This window comes from Paralichthys olivaceus, chromosome 10 (assembly GCF_024713975.1).
Source record: "Paralichthys olivaceus isolate ysfri-2021 chromosome 10, ASM2471397v2, whole genome shotgun sequence".
Lineage (NCBI taxonomy): Eukaryota > Metazoa > Chordata > Actinopteri > Pleuronectiformes > Paralichthyidae > Paralichthys > Paralichthys olivaceus.
Genome location: NC_091102.1, coordinates 17,794,216 through 17,811,453, shown reverse-complemented (window position 1 = coordinate 17,811,453; position 17,238 = coordinate 17,794,216). Strand labels below are relative to the sequence as shown.

At 40.0% G+C, this 17,238-nt stretch overlaps 1 protein-coding gene across 2 annotated transcripts in view; it reads left to right on the top strand.

Moving 5' to 3' along the window:
* ptpn4a (protein tyrosine phosphatase non-receptor type 4a) overlaps nt 1-17,238 on the top strand; it is a 63,512-nt gene that overhangs the window by 28,971 nt on the left and 17,303 nt on the right. For both annotated transcript variants that reach the window (XM_020090055.2, XM_069532210.1), the window contains 13 exons: nt 1,210-1,317; nt 1,778-1,820; nt 3,031-3,109; nt 3,715-3,759; nt 4,159-4,211; nt 7,882-8,002; nt 8,541-8,628; nt 10,117-10,205; nt 13,621-13,684; nt 14,483-14,655; nt 15,582-15,650; nt 16,111-16,245; nt 16,779-16,940. In XM_020090055.2, coding sequence (XP_019945614.2) covers nt 1,210-1,317; nt 1,778-1,820; nt 3,031-3,109; nt 3,715-3,759; nt 4,159-4,211; nt 7,882-8,002; nt 8,541-8,628; nt 10,117-10,205; nt 13,621-13,684; nt 14,483-14,655; nt 15,582-15,650; nt 16,111-16,245; nt 16,779-16,940 — 1,229 coding nt within the window. The remainder of the gene's footprint in view (nt 1-1,209; nt 1,318-1,777; nt 1,821-3,030; nt 3,110-3,714; nt 3,760-4,158; nt 4,212-7,881; nt 8,003-8,540; nt 8,629-10,116; nt 10,206-13,620; nt 13,685-14,482; nt 14,656-15,581; nt 15,651-16,110; nt 16,246-16,778; nt 16,941-17,238) is intronic.

Below are 17,238 nucleotides of genomic sequence, written 5' to 3'. Positions count from 1 at the left end.
CTTCCTCTCAAAGTCGCAGTGGGATCAGGTGGGAATTTCTGCTCCACTTGTCATCCCACAGTTTATCCTCTTGCCCTTATACTCTCTCAATGTTACATTAATAATCTCTTTGATAAATTATTCCTCACTTTATTCAGGTTTGACAACCTTTCACCCCTTTTTCATTCAATCCCTCACTCTGTGTGTTTTTATTTCTCTTTTCTTGTTGTTATTTTATTCGCACAAAGTGCATAACCTCTTCACCATGTTGAGGCCTTTGCCTTCAAATGTTATGGTGTCTCTTGTATTCTTGAGTAAAACGTTAGTATAGCTGATGGTAACATCTTTAAGACTTAACAATAAAAACATATTTTCTTATTAAGGTACGTAGACATACTTTTTAACATCTGCTTGAGTATAGCAGAAGATTATTACATAAATCCTTCTTGTCTGTACCAAGTGAACAACACATAGCAGCGCTGGTTGCTCCCCACCTCGAAGCCCCTTTTGAAGTAAACATCAGAAAGCATGAGTTAAACCCTGTCAAAGCTTGTCGTCATTGATTAACTTGAAATTAATAACTGTCTCGGCCTCTGAGTGTTTCTCTTTCCATGTCTCTCCTTTATAAAACTTTAACCACACACAAATGATGGTTTCAGGGTTAAGCTTTGACAGTTTTTTTTTTGCCCACCCAGACTTTAGATGTACATTTTTGTGCCTGCAATATTTTAAGAGCAGTGTTCAATTGCTAGAAAGTTGTCAGATGGTATTAAACATTCACTGAAAAAAAAGCAAGTACCAGAATTGATAAATATGTGACAATAGCCCAAAATCATGCATTTGCTTAATTCCTTATACATGTTATGCCCTATGTGGTTGGAAAGAAATTTAATATGGCTTGACACAGGTTAATCTCACATGAGTCTGAACTTTGTGAAATGTTTCTGGAGCAGTGAGCGTTTAAATAATTTAAACATCTGTGGTGGCAAAAGTGGATATCGGCGTTTGAAGTGTAACAACACTGGGCTTCAGTCTTCACTACAATATGGCACAGGATGGGGTTTAATCGGTTCCCCTTTGCATTCTCTCATTGTTCCCTCTGTGACCTTCCACTGAGAGGAGTAGCCAAGAAACAAGAACAAGATCCAGAGATCCAGTTTGTCTGCAGTGTAACAAACCACGTAACGAATTCTGGATTTATTCTCTGTTTTGTGTCTCTTCACTCTGCAGAAGTCGGACCATGGCCAGCTGCTGCTGGATGCTGTCTTTAAGCACCTGGAGCTGACTGAGAGGGACTACTTCGGGCTGCACTTGGCTGATGACTCCTCAGATACACCGGTTAGTTTCATTTTCATTAAGAATCTGCATGTTTGTATATGAAGGTACATGTGTAAACCTGCAGGAGGCCTCTAGAGATGCTCTGTATTTGGATCAGTCTCATAAAATCAGATATATCCTCTATGTGTGTGTATTACTATCTAGGTTGTACATTTACTGTCAGTGAGCATATATTGGTGTGTGTGTGTATGTGCATAGTATTTAAATATTTCTGACAGGTGTGTGTGTGGTTTGTGTGTGTGGTTTGTGTGTGTGGTGTGTGTGTGGTGTGTGTGTGTGTGTGTGTGTGTGTGTGTGTGTGTGTGTGTGTGTGTGTGTGTGTGTGTGTGTGTGTGTGTGTGTGTGTGTGTGCGTGTGTGTGTGTGTGAGAGAGAGTCTACTGGTGAATAATTTAGCTTGTGTAGTCATGCTGTGGAAGCGTTACTGTGTCTCTAAGTGTCTCACGATCAATATTTTACAGCGCTGGCTCGATCCCAACAAGCCCATCAGGAAACAGTTAAAAAGTAGGTGAAATCCACAACACTCCACTTTAACGAACCAGCTCAGTCCACATGAAGCAAACATCACAAAATCTTAAAGGGATAGTTCACCCAAAAACGAAAATTCCCTCATTGTCTATTCACCACTATGCAGATGGAGGGGTGGGGGATTGAGTCCACAAAACGCTTTTGGAGTTTCTGGGGTAAACAGCGTTGCAGCCAAATTGAGTAAATGGTGACTGAAAAAAAACCCAACATGCCTCCATGCTGCTCCTGTGGTGTCATCAAAGTGTACATACGCCCATGTTTTTTGCCCTTAATGTCTGCTGTGATCCATGGATGATTGGGATCCAGAGGAGGATATCAGAGGACTAAAAACATGGAGTAAATGACGCCGTTTTAATTCCAATTTGAATGTCGGGGCTTAAGGAGGCTTGGAGGAGCAGTATGGAGACATTTGTGTTCTCACATACGTACACTCCCTCTGGGTAACTGGGAATGTGAGTGCTTCTGCAGCTGGGGCAGTAGCAGCTCAGCACTTTATCCACCTATGCAAACTTTGGGATACTCAGTGCAATATGTGCATGTTCAGGCCTGCTGGGCCTACACCCCCTTTTCTCCAACCCTCCTGGGATGGGGACATGCGCCCCCGTTGGGCCCACATAAATCTGGTTCAACTGCCAAGAGGTTAGCCTCAGCAATGTTTAAAAACATACTCCTCCTACCTAAAGCAAAATCGTCCAGTGCACATGGAGCGTGATAGAAAATTCTGAATATGCCTTAAGCAGTGATTAAACTTCATTTCAACTCAAGTCTTATTTTTTATGAGTAATAGAATTTGTAACATGTAGAATTAAGAAGTAGCCCTAGTAAGATCTGCAGTCATCCTCCAGCAATGTGTGAACTGAGCTTCAACTCTGTTTTTCTGCAGAGGAGTAATGATTTTGTATTATATACCTTGTGAGAATAGGCCGATGTGTTTGTATAAACGTAGACTTATAAGAAAATACACATTTAAGCTACAGGCATTTTGCCAGAAGCATGTCTCAATATGTGTGGAAAATGAAAGATAACATGTACATATACAGTAATCACAACAGTTGCATTTGACTCTAAGACGAAATCCAGTCGGCTTGTACAGTATATAAGCTTACATATAGCTTATACAGCTTATAGTACATATACAGTTTCTGTTCATGTTTCATTCCACTAACTTTTTATCATTTTACTTCAGGAGGCTCTCCCCATAACTTGAGCTTCAGAGTCAAATTCTTTGTGACAGACCCGGGTAAACTTCAGGAAGAATACACACGGTAAGAGTGTTAATTTTAGAGGAGGGGAAAAAGAAAGGAAATATTGCTTACTATATGAAGAGTTACTGTATTTCCTTTCTTTAGATGGTAAATCACAAGTAAACAATTGTTTCTAAGATGCTGCTTCATTTCCCCACAGGCTCATTAAAGAAAAATAATAAGCTGCTATTTTTTATATCAAGGCTTTAGTCCAACCCAGTGTTCAGCAAACATAAGGTCTGCAACACTATGTCCTACATAAACAACATGCAGAGGAGGTGTCATGGCACCATATCGTCCCTTCTGCCTGGTGTTTATTACAGCCTCTCAGCCGCGATCTCGCTCCTCGAGCCTTATCAACACTTTGCATACAGCTAGTAACAGTGAATACTGGGCCTTGGATCTTAATGAGACGCTACGTGCTGTAGCAATGGAGCAAAACACTTTAGTCAAGTTACACATTTCCTATGTTAGTATGAGTGGAAAGTGGTTCATTATGAAACTGGTGGGACAAATTCAAATTTGGAGAGCTGCCAAATTAATGATAATTAAAGAAAAACAATGATGTTATATTTCATTTAAACAGAGATGATGTTTAACTGGTCTCTTGTTGTTTCCCCCCTCAGATATCAATATTTTCTTCAGATCAAGCAGGATATATTAACTGGAAGGTGAGTATGTGAAACCTCTGTATGTTAGATGTTGCCATGTGCCCTCAAAGGTGATTATTGCATAAGCATTGGTTTCAATTGAGGAGCGTATATATAAACAAACATTTCTAAGCAGGCGCATTGGGCAGTTGTAAAAACACACAACATTCTCATTATTATTTTTGTCAATGGAAATACACACTACTCTTTTTCCCTCTCAGTTCTTCAGATAATTGATAAAACTCTTATTGATGGTGATGTTTTTCCCACCTTTTCTATCACCATTCCTATCTAAGATGTTTAGTTTGTGCTTTTTGAAAAGAAACTGTATAGTTGTATTGATCCAAGGCTGAGTAATCTCTATTTGTGTGTGTGTGTGTTTCCGCATGCGCCCGCGTGTTGTGTTCCTGCGGCTTCCAGATTGCCCTGTCCACACAACACAGCCGCACTGCTGGCGTCCTATGCTGTTCAATGTAAGTAGTGCTCCCCGGATACACCCAGTCTACATAACAATGAAGAGGAAATTCATTAGGCCTCTCTGTAGCTACACACGCTGTTAAATGTAATGGCTGTGGTTACTAGAGTGCATTTAAAGCTGCTGCTCTGAAGCCATTATGATTCAATTAAGCTGTGTTGTGATATATGATATTAACTTAAGGGCTATAAATATTCTATGAGATTGTGTCTTGTTTGTTTTTACAGTTAGGTGCAAAGTCAGACGAATGAATCAGATACTGTACAAGAATGAATAGGACAGATGTGAGGGTGACAGCCACCATGCCCAGTGGATGTTGTGTTTCTACACAATTTTGCGAGTCTATTATTGTGCTTCAGTGCTGAAAGAACAAATAAATAGATGTTTTAAATGTTCTAGAGGAAATTACTTTAAATAATATCAACACTTCAATTATAAATGCCCCCAAATCCCTGTGCTTCATAAGCAGTTGGCAACCAAAAAAATGTTGCACGACCCTGTTCTATCACTTTGTGTTTTTCCAAAATGCAAAGACCAGCCTGTACCAGTGGACGTTCAGCCTCGGCGCTAATCTCATCTACTGTTGTGATTTAGCGTTGTGGGTTAAATGCTGACTGGGCCCCTCTGTCATCAGAATAATGACTCCTGACACACTGGTGTGTCACACTCGTGTTTTCTCTTTTTTACAGCTGCTCATTGTTTTCATGCAGCCTGTTTTTGCCCCTCTGTCTCTTTCTCTTATCTCTGTTTAGTCTTCCTCATCCCATTCTGCTTATCCCCCTCATTTTTTGCCCTCCCCCACCCCGCTTTCTTTCTCTCCTCCACCTCGCTGGCAGTATTTTGCAGGGAATTTGTACCGCTACAGTACTGTATATAGGTCAGAGAGGAGATTTGGCCTAGACTACCAACATCATGACACCACTGCTTTTCCACACACAGTCACTCACATAAACACTAACACACAATTACACACATCGTCTGCAGAGAGATCCATGTTGTCACTTCGCTCAGTGCCAGCACAGATTATGAAGATAAATGTTTGCTTTTGGATAAAAGAAAAAAACAGCTTGAAGCAGCTGCTATGCCGCTAATTCAGTTCGCTCGGCCCGAGTGCCAGCGCCGATCAGTCTAAATCCCAAACTAAAGCTTTGCATTCTCAAAACGTTACAAATCCCAGACCTACATTCTTACCGGAAATACTGTCTGGAAACACAGCCTTTTCAGAAATAAAGGTGTTAGAAGCAGTAGATTTGGACTTTATTTTAAGGTTCTTTTTTTTTTGTATGTTATCATCCAGCACTTCATAAGCTGTTTTTTGTAAATTTGCATTGTGTTGCTTTCTTGGGGATATTTTATTTAGCTTTTTCAGAAACAAACAAACAGTATATAACCAATGATTGACAGGACAGGTTGGCAAGACATAAAAAAATAAACAATTTAAATGATTTAAAATAAAATAGACACTGTACACACACAAAAATAAAAAAAATTAAAATAAAATAAATTCATGAGATTACCTCATCATTTCACCTCAGGGGTTTATATATATATATATATATATATATATATATTTTTTTTTAAATGCTTTACTCTTATTCCCTTAACCAGTTCAGGCCACATTCTAATTGACATTGGGGCATCTGATTTCCATTTCAACATAATACATTTTTTGCTGTAGTCAACAGTATTTTTGTTGTAAGGTTTGAGTTTGTTACCCAATAAACAAATATCTGGGTCCATTAAAATGATCTCCATCCCAAATGGTGAGATGAACGGGTTGTTTGTGCTCTGTTGGTCAAGAGCATCATTATAAGGAGCCTGAGCTCAAGCTAATCTCGCCAGTGTGCAGCCGAGTATGGATTTCACATCAAAAGAAGAATATAAAGAGAGATCAGGTTGTCAGCTTGTCTTTGTACTTCATCGTCCTTAAGGTTAAACACTGTTAAAGTAATAGCTGCTGCATAAAATAAAACCCCAACATTACCCTGGTGTTCTGAGATGTAAGCTATTGACCATACATATATTTCTCCCTGGAGGTGTGTGCACATCAATAAGCGGGTGAGCTTGGATTGATTTGTTGGTCGATATGCTTAGGCTACTGGGCAGTAGGTTAGTCCAGGGACTACTTGAGTGAACTGCTAGCCAGTGATCTAATGGCTTTGGGGATTCACTTGTGCTTTTTTGTCTCTGAAGACGCTGAAAGCTATTGTTTCACTGAACGTTAGTTTTTATGGTTTCCTCTTCTTATCTACAATCTTTTGTTTCTTCAACCTCAAAACACCTGTGTTTTTGATTCTGATGTCTTTTGCCATTTTGACTCACATATTAAAGCTTCTTGTCATCAACGGTAATCCTTATTGATCTCTAGTTATCATTTATATTTTGACCTGATTATTTCATATATTGACACCCTATGTACTGGAAAACAGAGCCTTCTAGCTCTGCTGAAAATTTACAAGAACATGTATTAATTCACTCCGACACACTTAGATTAGATTAAAAAATAATGTGGTAATACTGCTTTAGACGAGGAGCACTCGGCTTTTAATCTCCTGATGTTGTCAATATGCTTCAGTGCTAAGTGCACTCTCTGTGTCTTTCCGTGCGGTGCTAGTTGAGGTATGTGCACACTTAATACAAAAAGGATTGTCGGAGGCTGTGAGAACATTTGCAGCTAAGGTGTGAAGATTTGTTGTTTTTTTCACCACTAAATGATTTTTCTTACATCTTCCTGAGTGAACACATTTCTGAATGAGACTACAGGAAGACTGCACAGTGTGAGAGGATGGCTGTTTGAAAAAGTGTAGGGAAGGAATGACAAAGATCAAGGGCCATTTTAAGATGACAAAAAAAATTCTGATGCAATATATTTAATCATGACCCGGAACATAGAGACATTCATATCCTGACAATGTTTTTCAGTAAAGATGGTCGTATTCATTATTCCCATGGCTGTCATTGTCTATTGTTTTTTTCGTTTTGTATTTTGCAGTGACAACATACTTTGGCTGATCTGCCAATTTTAGGGTCAAGGAAATAAAACAGTGTTACCTTGGTGCAGGAACAAGTTATTTTCAACAGTTTGAATTATAAGAAAGAGCGACCAGTGTTTGCTTCTGCTGCGTTTCGGTCTGTAATAAATTGTTTAACCATTTAAATTCACTAGATCCAGATTTTTTTCATTGGATCTGCACCAGATTGCACACACTCTCAGTCCCCTAAATATCAGTCCCCTAAATATGGTAGATTTGTATCTACCCCCTGATCCAGATCCACACTGAAATGGAATGGGTTCTTCTTTTGGTCATGCCCCTTCGACAAAGTTTTGTGGAAATCCGTTCATTTGTTTTTGTGTAATCTTGGTTACCAACAAACAAACACATAACCTCCTCTTTTAGCAGTAGATGTGGTTTTATTTTCTCTCAGTAATCCACTACCAGGCAAATTCACTCCACTATACTGCAGAACATCATTTCAGTCCACTGCCACACTACATATCAAAAGGGGTAATTATAAGGCATATTTGTATACACAGAGTTAAAGCCTCTCTCTGTGTGCCCCCTCTGTGGTTCCTTCACATCTCATCAGTATTTCCTCTTCTGTGCTTGTTAATTTGACAAAATGTTGACACATTGATGAATACATTCCCTCTCTCTCCGTCTCTGCAGCTGAGATAGGGGACTACAGCGAAGTGGAGCATAGTTCTGGCTATCTGTCTGAATACTGCTTCATCCCCAACCCCCCACAAGACTTCCACAAAGAGGTCGCCAAACATCACCAGCAGCACAGGTATGCTGACACACAACACACACACGAAAATACATCTGTGATATCTGAAATCTGACACATGCAACTGGACCTGGAAAGATTACTGTGCTGGACCTCCAGATGAACTAGTGTGTTTACCTTCAGTAGCAGCGGAGCCACTGTCATGTTTAATATGTTTTAATGATGCCATATGTTGCATTCAATTAATTCTGACACAAGTGTACATCATACTGAGAACTATCAAACTACTGTGATTATGGAGCAATGATACATTTTTTTCTTATAATTGATATGAAAGAAAAGCTACTACTGCATAGTTTATGTGAGTGCACCTACAGCTCTACACTTGCACAAACACAAAACGATCACATGCTGCAGTTAATCTGACCTTTTCTCTGCCATTAGTGCATTTTATTTCTGATTGTCATTTCTTTGTCTCTTCACCTCCCTCCATGTGTCTCTGTCTCTACCTACCTATATTATTATCCCCACTCTCTTTGCTCCCACCCACATCGTCCCATCCCCGTCTGTCTTTGTGCCCCCTCTCTCCTTCTCTCAGCGGTCTATCTCCTGCCCAGTCAGAGTTTAATTATCTGAACACAGCACGCTCGCTGGAGCTCTACGGGGTAGAGCTGCACTATGCAAGGGTAAGTCAGGTTTTATTTCATGTCTGCTGGTCTGCTCTGGTGTGTGTGTGTGTGTGTGTGTGTGTGTGTGTGTGTGTGTGTGTGTGTGTGTGTGTGTGTGTGTGTCTGTGTGTGTGTGTATGTGTGTGTGTGTGTGTGTGTGTTTGTGTGTGTGTGTGTGTGTGTGTGTGTGTGTGTGTGTGTGTGTTGCAAGGTAACCAAATCAATATCCACCTCCAACATGTGTGATTTAAATTAATATCATGGTGTCCCAAAATGTTAAAGATTGTTCCTCCCCCACCTTCACATCAAGGTTAACATGACACTGTTTTCATTCCACTAGCAACATACGGAGCCCAGCACAGTCCCATTATGAAACCACATCTAAATTCTCTATATTTATTTAGTTCGGCACCAAATTGCACATGCTCAGTTGCACACAATCAGTCACTGATTTTTTAGTCAAGATCCATGAATTATTCTCTGGGAAATCAACAAAACGTTGAAAAGGCCCTATCTCACAATGTTAAAGAGAGGGAAAATGTATTCCTGGATCCCCCTGATCCAGATCTGCACCAAAATGTAATGGGTTCTTCCTTGACCTATGCCACATCCGTCCACCAAGTTTCGTGGTAATCATTCCAGTAGTTTTTGCATATTCCTGCTGACTAACTAATGAAAACGTGATGAGATGAAGCTCAATGACTACCTCTCTAATCTGCCCAATGTGCTATGGTGAAAGCTTGAACTTTCACTAGTAAACACTGGTGTCTGACCTTGTGTTCAACCATAATGACCTGATGATGTAAAGAGTGCTTATAACCTGACAGCAAACAGCAAGTCATGTGTTTCTTTTTTTATATTAAATATTTTAAGCAGTTTGTACAAATTAACATAGTTGTAAACTTAAAATGTGAAATATTCATTAATTTTAAATACAACATCGAACCTATAGCTACTCTGGAAGTGGAGGAATCTGAGTTTAGGCTGGTTTTCCAGTTTAGTCTGTTCATGATTTTTTATTAAGTTTCATTTTCTTCTTCAAGCAGCACCAGAAAAACATGTCAGGATTCAGTCATCATCACTATCACAGGCAGCACCAGTCTTATATACAGTCGTACTGTATATTCAATAGAACGACATTTCTGAATTAGAGCATCAATCAGGACAAAAGTTTAAACATGTTGTACAACAGCTTGTTTACTATAGATGTTAATTTCACACTGGCCCAAACCCCTCCTCACAGACTCTATTCTTATCCCCTGCAGATTCTTATTTACGTCTGTGTGTGTTTTCTTAGGGCATCTCTTTAACCTCTTCTCTTGGTTTGAGGCAGGTTTGTTTTCAGCGACCTCAGCATGTTTTGTAGCAGCGAGGAGCCCTGTCCAAAAATGTCTTGGTGCTGTTGTACTCTCCCGCTCTCTGTTTGTCCCGTTAGGCTCTACTCCCCCGCTGTCACCTTCACTAAACACACACACTCCTTAATACACGGTGTTCCCCTCTCTGCAGGACCAGAGCAACACAGAGATTCTCATCGGGGTGATGTCCGCTGGCATTGTGGTTTTCAAGAACAGGGTACGGATCAACTATTTCCCATGGTGAGTGACACACACTTGCAGAACATTAAATTGCATGGGGTATTAAGTTTCAGGGTTGATATAGTGTACATCTTGGAGTTCAAAGAGAGGTTACTTCCAAAGATTACTTCAAGGTTGCAGTTGTGTGGGAAGTAGAGCATGGAGCTGTTGATAGTGAGAGAGTATTCATAGGTGATTTTGATACGAGCTTTGACACCAGTAATGAATATACCATATTTTTCCCGGTTACATTGTTTGGAGTTGGCTCAGAATCATGATTTCATTTCAGTGAGGCGGTTTGGTCAGGGTGGAGTTAGATGCAGTGATGTATTTAATAAATGTGTAATCAGCAGAGATCATGGCGATGTCACAGAGGGATAAAAATGAAAAGGATAAAGTTTCCTTCACGAGTTCCAGCTCAGCAGAAAATTTGAGAGAGGTAGAGAGAGAGATTACAAGTGAACCAAAATTTAAACAATATATTTACAAGCAAGTAAAGAAACTGCTGTTTCAAAGACTGTGTGAAATGTGAAAAAAAAGTGTGTGATCAGAAGTTCAGCTACACCTGCCAAAAGCAAACCTGGCAACCGTCGGGTGTGAACATCTTGATCTGTGTTTATTAGAAACGAAGCATTGCTATAAAAAAGCTAAAAAAAATGTTGTTTTCATTGATATTTGTCGCTTTGAGCAGCTCCATTTGAAAAGGTAAATCTTTACCCTCTTTTTTTTTTGGTTCGAGCTGAGAGGGATTGCTCCTCTGTTGTTTTGCCTCAGCTAGATCTGCTACTGAATAAAACTGTGGACGTCCTTGTTACGAACCCACGTGTTTCAGCCTGCTGCCAGCTTCACTTTACGGCCTCCAGGAAACCTATTTGCCGAGAAATGAGCTTCGTTATATTTCTGCTGACCTCTCGCATTGCGATTACTGACCTGGCATTTTAATGTTTAAGCCACATTTGATCGTTTCGAGAAATATGCATTAGATTAAACAGATATTTTGTGGAGTGGTGAGGTGGATTCGTGTTAAACGAGGTTTCCTGGAAATATCACAGGCATCACATCTGCTCACTCTCCTTCTCTCTTTGTCGTTTTTTTTTTTTTTTTTTACCTCTAATTCACTGTCTCTCATCATGTCTCTTGCTCTCATTTTCTCTCAAAAGCATTGATTCCTGGAAATCTCCCATACTCTGCTGCTGCACTGTGGGAGGCTAAATGTTAATGGGTGCCCGGGGGTGGGAGAGTAACTACTCAAACGCCTGTAACTCAGAAAGATAAATTCACTCATGTGTAGGCTTAACACACACACACACACACACACACACACACACACACACACACACACACACACACACACACCCCCAACCAAATGGACATAGCAGCTGGTGTGTGTGGACATCAGCGTATGTCTGACAACAGTGAGATGTTTGTGCTAAGATTAGTTTGAGTGCACGCGTCTCTGTGCTCATGTAGGGTTTATAAATTTTGTCTTGGATTTTGTCTTAACAGCATTGTGGGGATCTAAGTCACAAACTCTAGGACCTGGGGACCTTCCACTGGGGGCAAAAAGCCAAACCATTAAATTTCAGGGTTAGGATTTGGTTAGGACAAGTTTCAGTGGGTTGAACAAAAAAAAAAGACTTAAGCAAGTTAGCGTGTGTGCATGACCAATCCTCTGAGCTTAATATAGAGACCAACAGTGGTGTCCCCAGCAGCTGTCCTCTACCATGTGTGAGAGGGAGAGACGGTCAAGTGTCTCTCAACCCCTGCACTCGCTGTTATTCTCCCTGCTTCATCTTCTGTCTTTGTCAGCCTCACTGTTTCTCCATGTGCATGTCAGTTCTCATGCCGTCTTCTTTCTTCCTGTCTCCCCTCTCTCTTTTTGTCAGACAAGGAAGGGTAGGGGGAGAGAGATTCCGAAAAAACGAGAGAGACATTCAGATTTCTTTGCCTCTTTCCTATTTCTGTTCACAGCAGCATGGCAAATAAGCCACACTTAGATGGGACATGACTCACACCCTGCCTAAGCATGTGTGCGAATGTGTGCTTGTTTGTCCATGCAAATGTGCGCGCGTGTGTGAGTAAGTATGTAAAATATATTTAGCAAGGAGCAAAGAGTCGCAGCAGCAACAGAGCTCTTAGAAAGGATTACGTTTCTCAGCTGCTCATGGGCAGACCTCTTACTGCAGTGTGCAGTCTCCAGATTCTAACATTATGTCATAGTGTTTCTGCTAGACACATGATAACACACTGATAGATAGCAAGATGCAGGTATCGCTGAAAAACTGTGACACTCCAGTGCTCCAACCGATACCCTCCAGCGAGGGAGGGAGGGAGGGAGGGAGGGAGGGAGGGGTCACATGATTCATTCAGAAGTGTGCTTTTCTCTTCTAGTCATAGATTCCAGGAAGAGATGTTTCTGGGCTGATGTGCTTGTATCTACATCTCCAGTTATGAATGTGTAAACTCGTATGTGCTGCTGTTTGGTGGACTGGAGCGAGTGTGACCGAGCGAGTGTGGCTGAGATTGAAGTTCTAAATGACAAAACATAGAATATTGTGGTTTATATTTTAACCTTTCAAAGACAATGGCTATGCCAGAGTGTCAGTCATAACAAGTTGATGCTGTGCAGCCATAAATTGCTCACACTCTCCAGGAACCTTCATTTACATACTTAATTCAGAAGTTTCCAAAGTTACTAAATATCTGCATTTGGATCCGGTGTTCTGAATAATTGTCCAGATCTCTCTTTTTTTATTTCAGGGGTTCAAGTTAAGTTTTGTGTTGTCCCCAATTATTCTTTTTTTATTTCTGCATGTTTCAGCCAATCAGAGCTTTTGTCATAATTAAACTCTCTTTAAAATGTTTTTAACATCGTCATGAAATCAATAAAAATATAATATCCAGAAAAATCAAAATGCATTTTCACATTTCAGTCAGTGTAAGGTATATCACATCATGCAGCTTATTGGTGATAGACCCATGTAGAATATTTATATCATAATGTAAGGCAGAGTGAAAAAAGTTGATTCTCGACCATAACGCTGTTTTAAGTGAAAGAAGTGATAACTGCATGTTTTGCTGTAAATAACACAGTATTTCTTTTGTTTTCTTCCTTATTTAGGTTATGTGGCAACATCATTTATTTATTTTGTGCTTTGCTAAAGAAGTGTTTAGTGATTGTCGACAGCTTACAGGAGTAAAAATCATCAGTGATCATCGTATTGCCACAGGTTTAAAATAAGAGCAATAACTGAAACTAGCTTTGACATTGCTCGATTCCATCACATCAGCACATGTTGCCTTTTCCATTTCCGTTTTGTTACATTTACTTTGGTGTAAAGATTGAGCTTCTCTCTCCTTACAGATGATCTTCTCACCAACTGTGGAAACACTAACTTTCTTTTTGATTTTTCTTTTTCCCTTTCCCTGCTTCCAGGTTAAAAATAGTGAAAATCTCCTTCAAGTGCAAACAGTTCTTCATCCAGCTGAGAAGAGAGGCGGTAGGTTTACACACACACACACACACGTGTCCGTGTTATCAGTGTATTCTGACTCTGATGTAAATGTGTGCATATACAATAGACATTATTAGTAGATGTTCGCTGAGCTGTGTGTGTGTGTGTACGTGTGTGTGTACGTGTGTGTGTGTGTGTACGTGTGTGTGTGTGTGTGTGTGTGTGTGTGTGTGTGTGTGTGTGTGTGTGTGTGTGTGTGTGTGTGTGTGTGTGTAAAATCAGCGTTAGATTAACCCCCTGCTGTCTGTGTCCTGGTTGACTTTGCTTTCATCCTGTGATGCTTGTTTGACACGTGCATCTCTTACTGTTACCAAGACAACAAAGTTTTTTTCTGTATTTTCTTTTCTTTTCTTCCCCATTTCCTAGTTATTAACAATAAAAAAAAGTTTGTATTATTAGTCAAAAATAATGGAAATAGTTAACAAATGTTACACATACACACAACCACAGTATAAAATAGATAAAGCTAATAGATTAATAGTTAAACGGTTTTCTTTAAATTTAAATAACCTTATTATTATTGCTAATCATGGTCATGGTGAAACAGCTTAACAATTATTTAACAGTCGTGAATAAACTGTTGAACTAGATTACCAATGGTTAAATTGCTGAAAAATTAATTTTTATATATTTAAATTTCACCAATATAAACACTGCCTATTTTCACTGCACGTCAAATTAATTTCTGTTTAATTCATACCGTGGCTGAATGCTGGTTAACCACTGTCACCTAACATACAGAATTTTGTGAATTGTTATTCATTGTCCCATCTCTGGACACAGGCTGAGACCCGGGAGACACTGCTGGGTTTCAACATGGTCAACTACCGGGCCTGTAAGAACCTGTGGAAGGCCTGCGTGGAGCACCACACCTTCTTCAGGCTGGAGCGGCCAATCCCGCCACAGAAGAACTTCTTCGCTCACTACTTCACCCTGGGCTCAAAGTTCAGATACTGGTGAGAACAAGATGACACGTGATTACACTCACAGAGGAACATGGTGATTATTGACAAAGCACAGACTTTGAGACATTTTGCTTTGATATTCAGACACTCACACACACATGGAACAACTTGTGGACACGTGTGTCTTTCGCCCTTACTCCGAGCATCAGTCCCACTTCCAGTAAACCCCAACGGAAGTACATGTTCTTACCACTTAGGAAGTGAATGCACTTGTTTCATTGAGGCTGAGAGAGTAGTGGGATCCTCTCATGTTGCCAGGCCTCAGAAAAGCATAGTTTAATTATTCACGGTTTACATCCAAAAAGGAAAAAGCAACTTGTCTGTGTTTGGCCTCGTAGCCAGTCTTCTAAGTTTTGCATAAATCATTCATGTGCATGGACTAGCATCTTGTGCAAATGACTTCACAAATTAAAATTAAACACTTCTTTTAATATACAGTTCGTGGGAACATGGACTGAGGGCATAGAATTATACAGACATTTACCACCTTGCTGGACTATGACATCGTCTTGCTTCGCTTGGTCAACAGCACATTATTTTCATTTTTTTTCTCTATGAAATATGAGGGTGAGATGAACTGAATGTCTTGTGATGTATTATTGACCAGCAGCACTGCAACATGAATGAGCCGAGCTCTGAAGCTGGCCTTGACTGTGTGTGAGTGTGTAGTTGTGTGTGTGAGCTTGTGAGTGAGTGTGAGAGATATTGACTGACATTTGAAGAGTGTGTTTGTGTTGTGTATCATGGTATTTGTGTCTGTCTGTGCTCAACTCAGTGTTGGTGGCTCATTTTAAGGCACAATTTGACACAAAGATTTTTGGGGGTGTTTCCCCCAATGTAGCAATTATTATTGCAGTTGAAGTACGATATTTTTTTAGGTTAGTCCACTGACTTGTTTTTGTTGTTTGTGTCTGTAGCGGGCGGACAGAGGTGCAGTCTGTGCAGTATGGAAAGGAGAAGGGCATCAAGGACCGAGTATTTGCCAGGTAAAGGACATGTTTTTCAAGATTAGTTTAATCTATCATTACCAGACTCTGAAGGGGAGATAAAATCCTCATAAACTTCATGTATTATCAGTGCTAGGCACGGTACGACATTTCTCATTAAAATACTAAACTTTGCCAATAACTTAGCAGCAAAGGTGAAGCTTTTTAAATACTTGCAATTTCACTTTTCTAGTTTCATTAAATTATTATTTTTAAACTTTTATCTCATTTTGCCTCTTCTCTATTTAATATGTACAAATGTAGATATTTGCCGCTTCATCCTCAAAACACAGACACACATGCAAGCAAGAAAAAGTTATTAAGTTTTAGTAACTCTGATATAATGAATACATTTCAAATGATTATCCCTCACACACCTCGTTCACATTACTTAAACACTGATCATTAATCATTTGTGCTAATAATGGCCACAAATTAATTCTTGTCTTGGTCCGTGTAGGTCTCCCAGCAAGCCACTGGCCAGAAGGTTGGTGGGTGGAATGGACTGGGAGTCGGTCAGCAGGAACAGCCTATCAGATGAGAGACTGGAAACCCAGAGCCTGCCCACTCGCTCGCCGCCTGGGACGCCCAATCAGTGAGTCCAAACTGCAGGGTTCATACCAGGCTGGGGTTCAGTTCAGCTTCACTGCAGAAGATTATGGCAGTGGAAATATGAATAACGTCTTTTTAAATGACTGTTTTAACAGCAAGCATATTTCTCCGACATAGTTTTATTATTCTAGTTGGATATGAGGTGAATTGTAGTTTTAAAGGTTGGTCAAAGGTTAAGGTGGCTTCAAAATACATGTTTTCATGTTTTTGGCCTCTTGAATGGGATTTCTCAAGAGTGCTTGAGGGAATCTCTTCAACTTTTGATCACTTGTCACTTGGACTAAGATTCTCAGATAAAGTGATTATGTTTCAGTGGTCAAAGGTCACAGTGACCTTATATATAAATGGAAAGAAAGTATGTAGAAATATTTACACGCAAACCGGTTTGTTGTCGGATGCATACAACCGCAGTGCAGTAATTGTAGTTTATACCTGATGTAAGAACAAACCTGCATAAGTAACAAAAAATATATAAGCAGTCCTTTAACATTATGTTTTTTCATGTGTTTTTGACAGAAACTCGCTGTTTGTTCAAGATGGCACACGACTACGCCCTTCATCTGTCGGACACCTGGTTGACCATGTGATCCACGCTTCACCCAGCTTGCCTGTCTTCTCCTCAAATCACAAGTCTGCGTCGTCCACGCAGGCAAACAGCATCAGCCTGGACTCTACACCGTGAGTCGATAAAATTCTGATTTTCATGGGCAGGCCAATTCATTATCATTTTCATCTTCTCGTCTTTTTTTCCCCGTTATTCCCCTGTATATTCCTTTTTGATACACATCACGCCCAGTTTCTTTAAAGTTGTTTCTCTTTGGGAAAAATCAACCTCTAACTTGGTTGCAGAGCAGCCGATTTCACTCTTAATTCACTGGCTCATAAATAAAGCACCCCTCAAAAACAGCCACCCTTTAATTTTGAAGTTAAATTTTACTCATCAGTGTTAGTGCCACTCTGTCTGAGCGCATTGCTG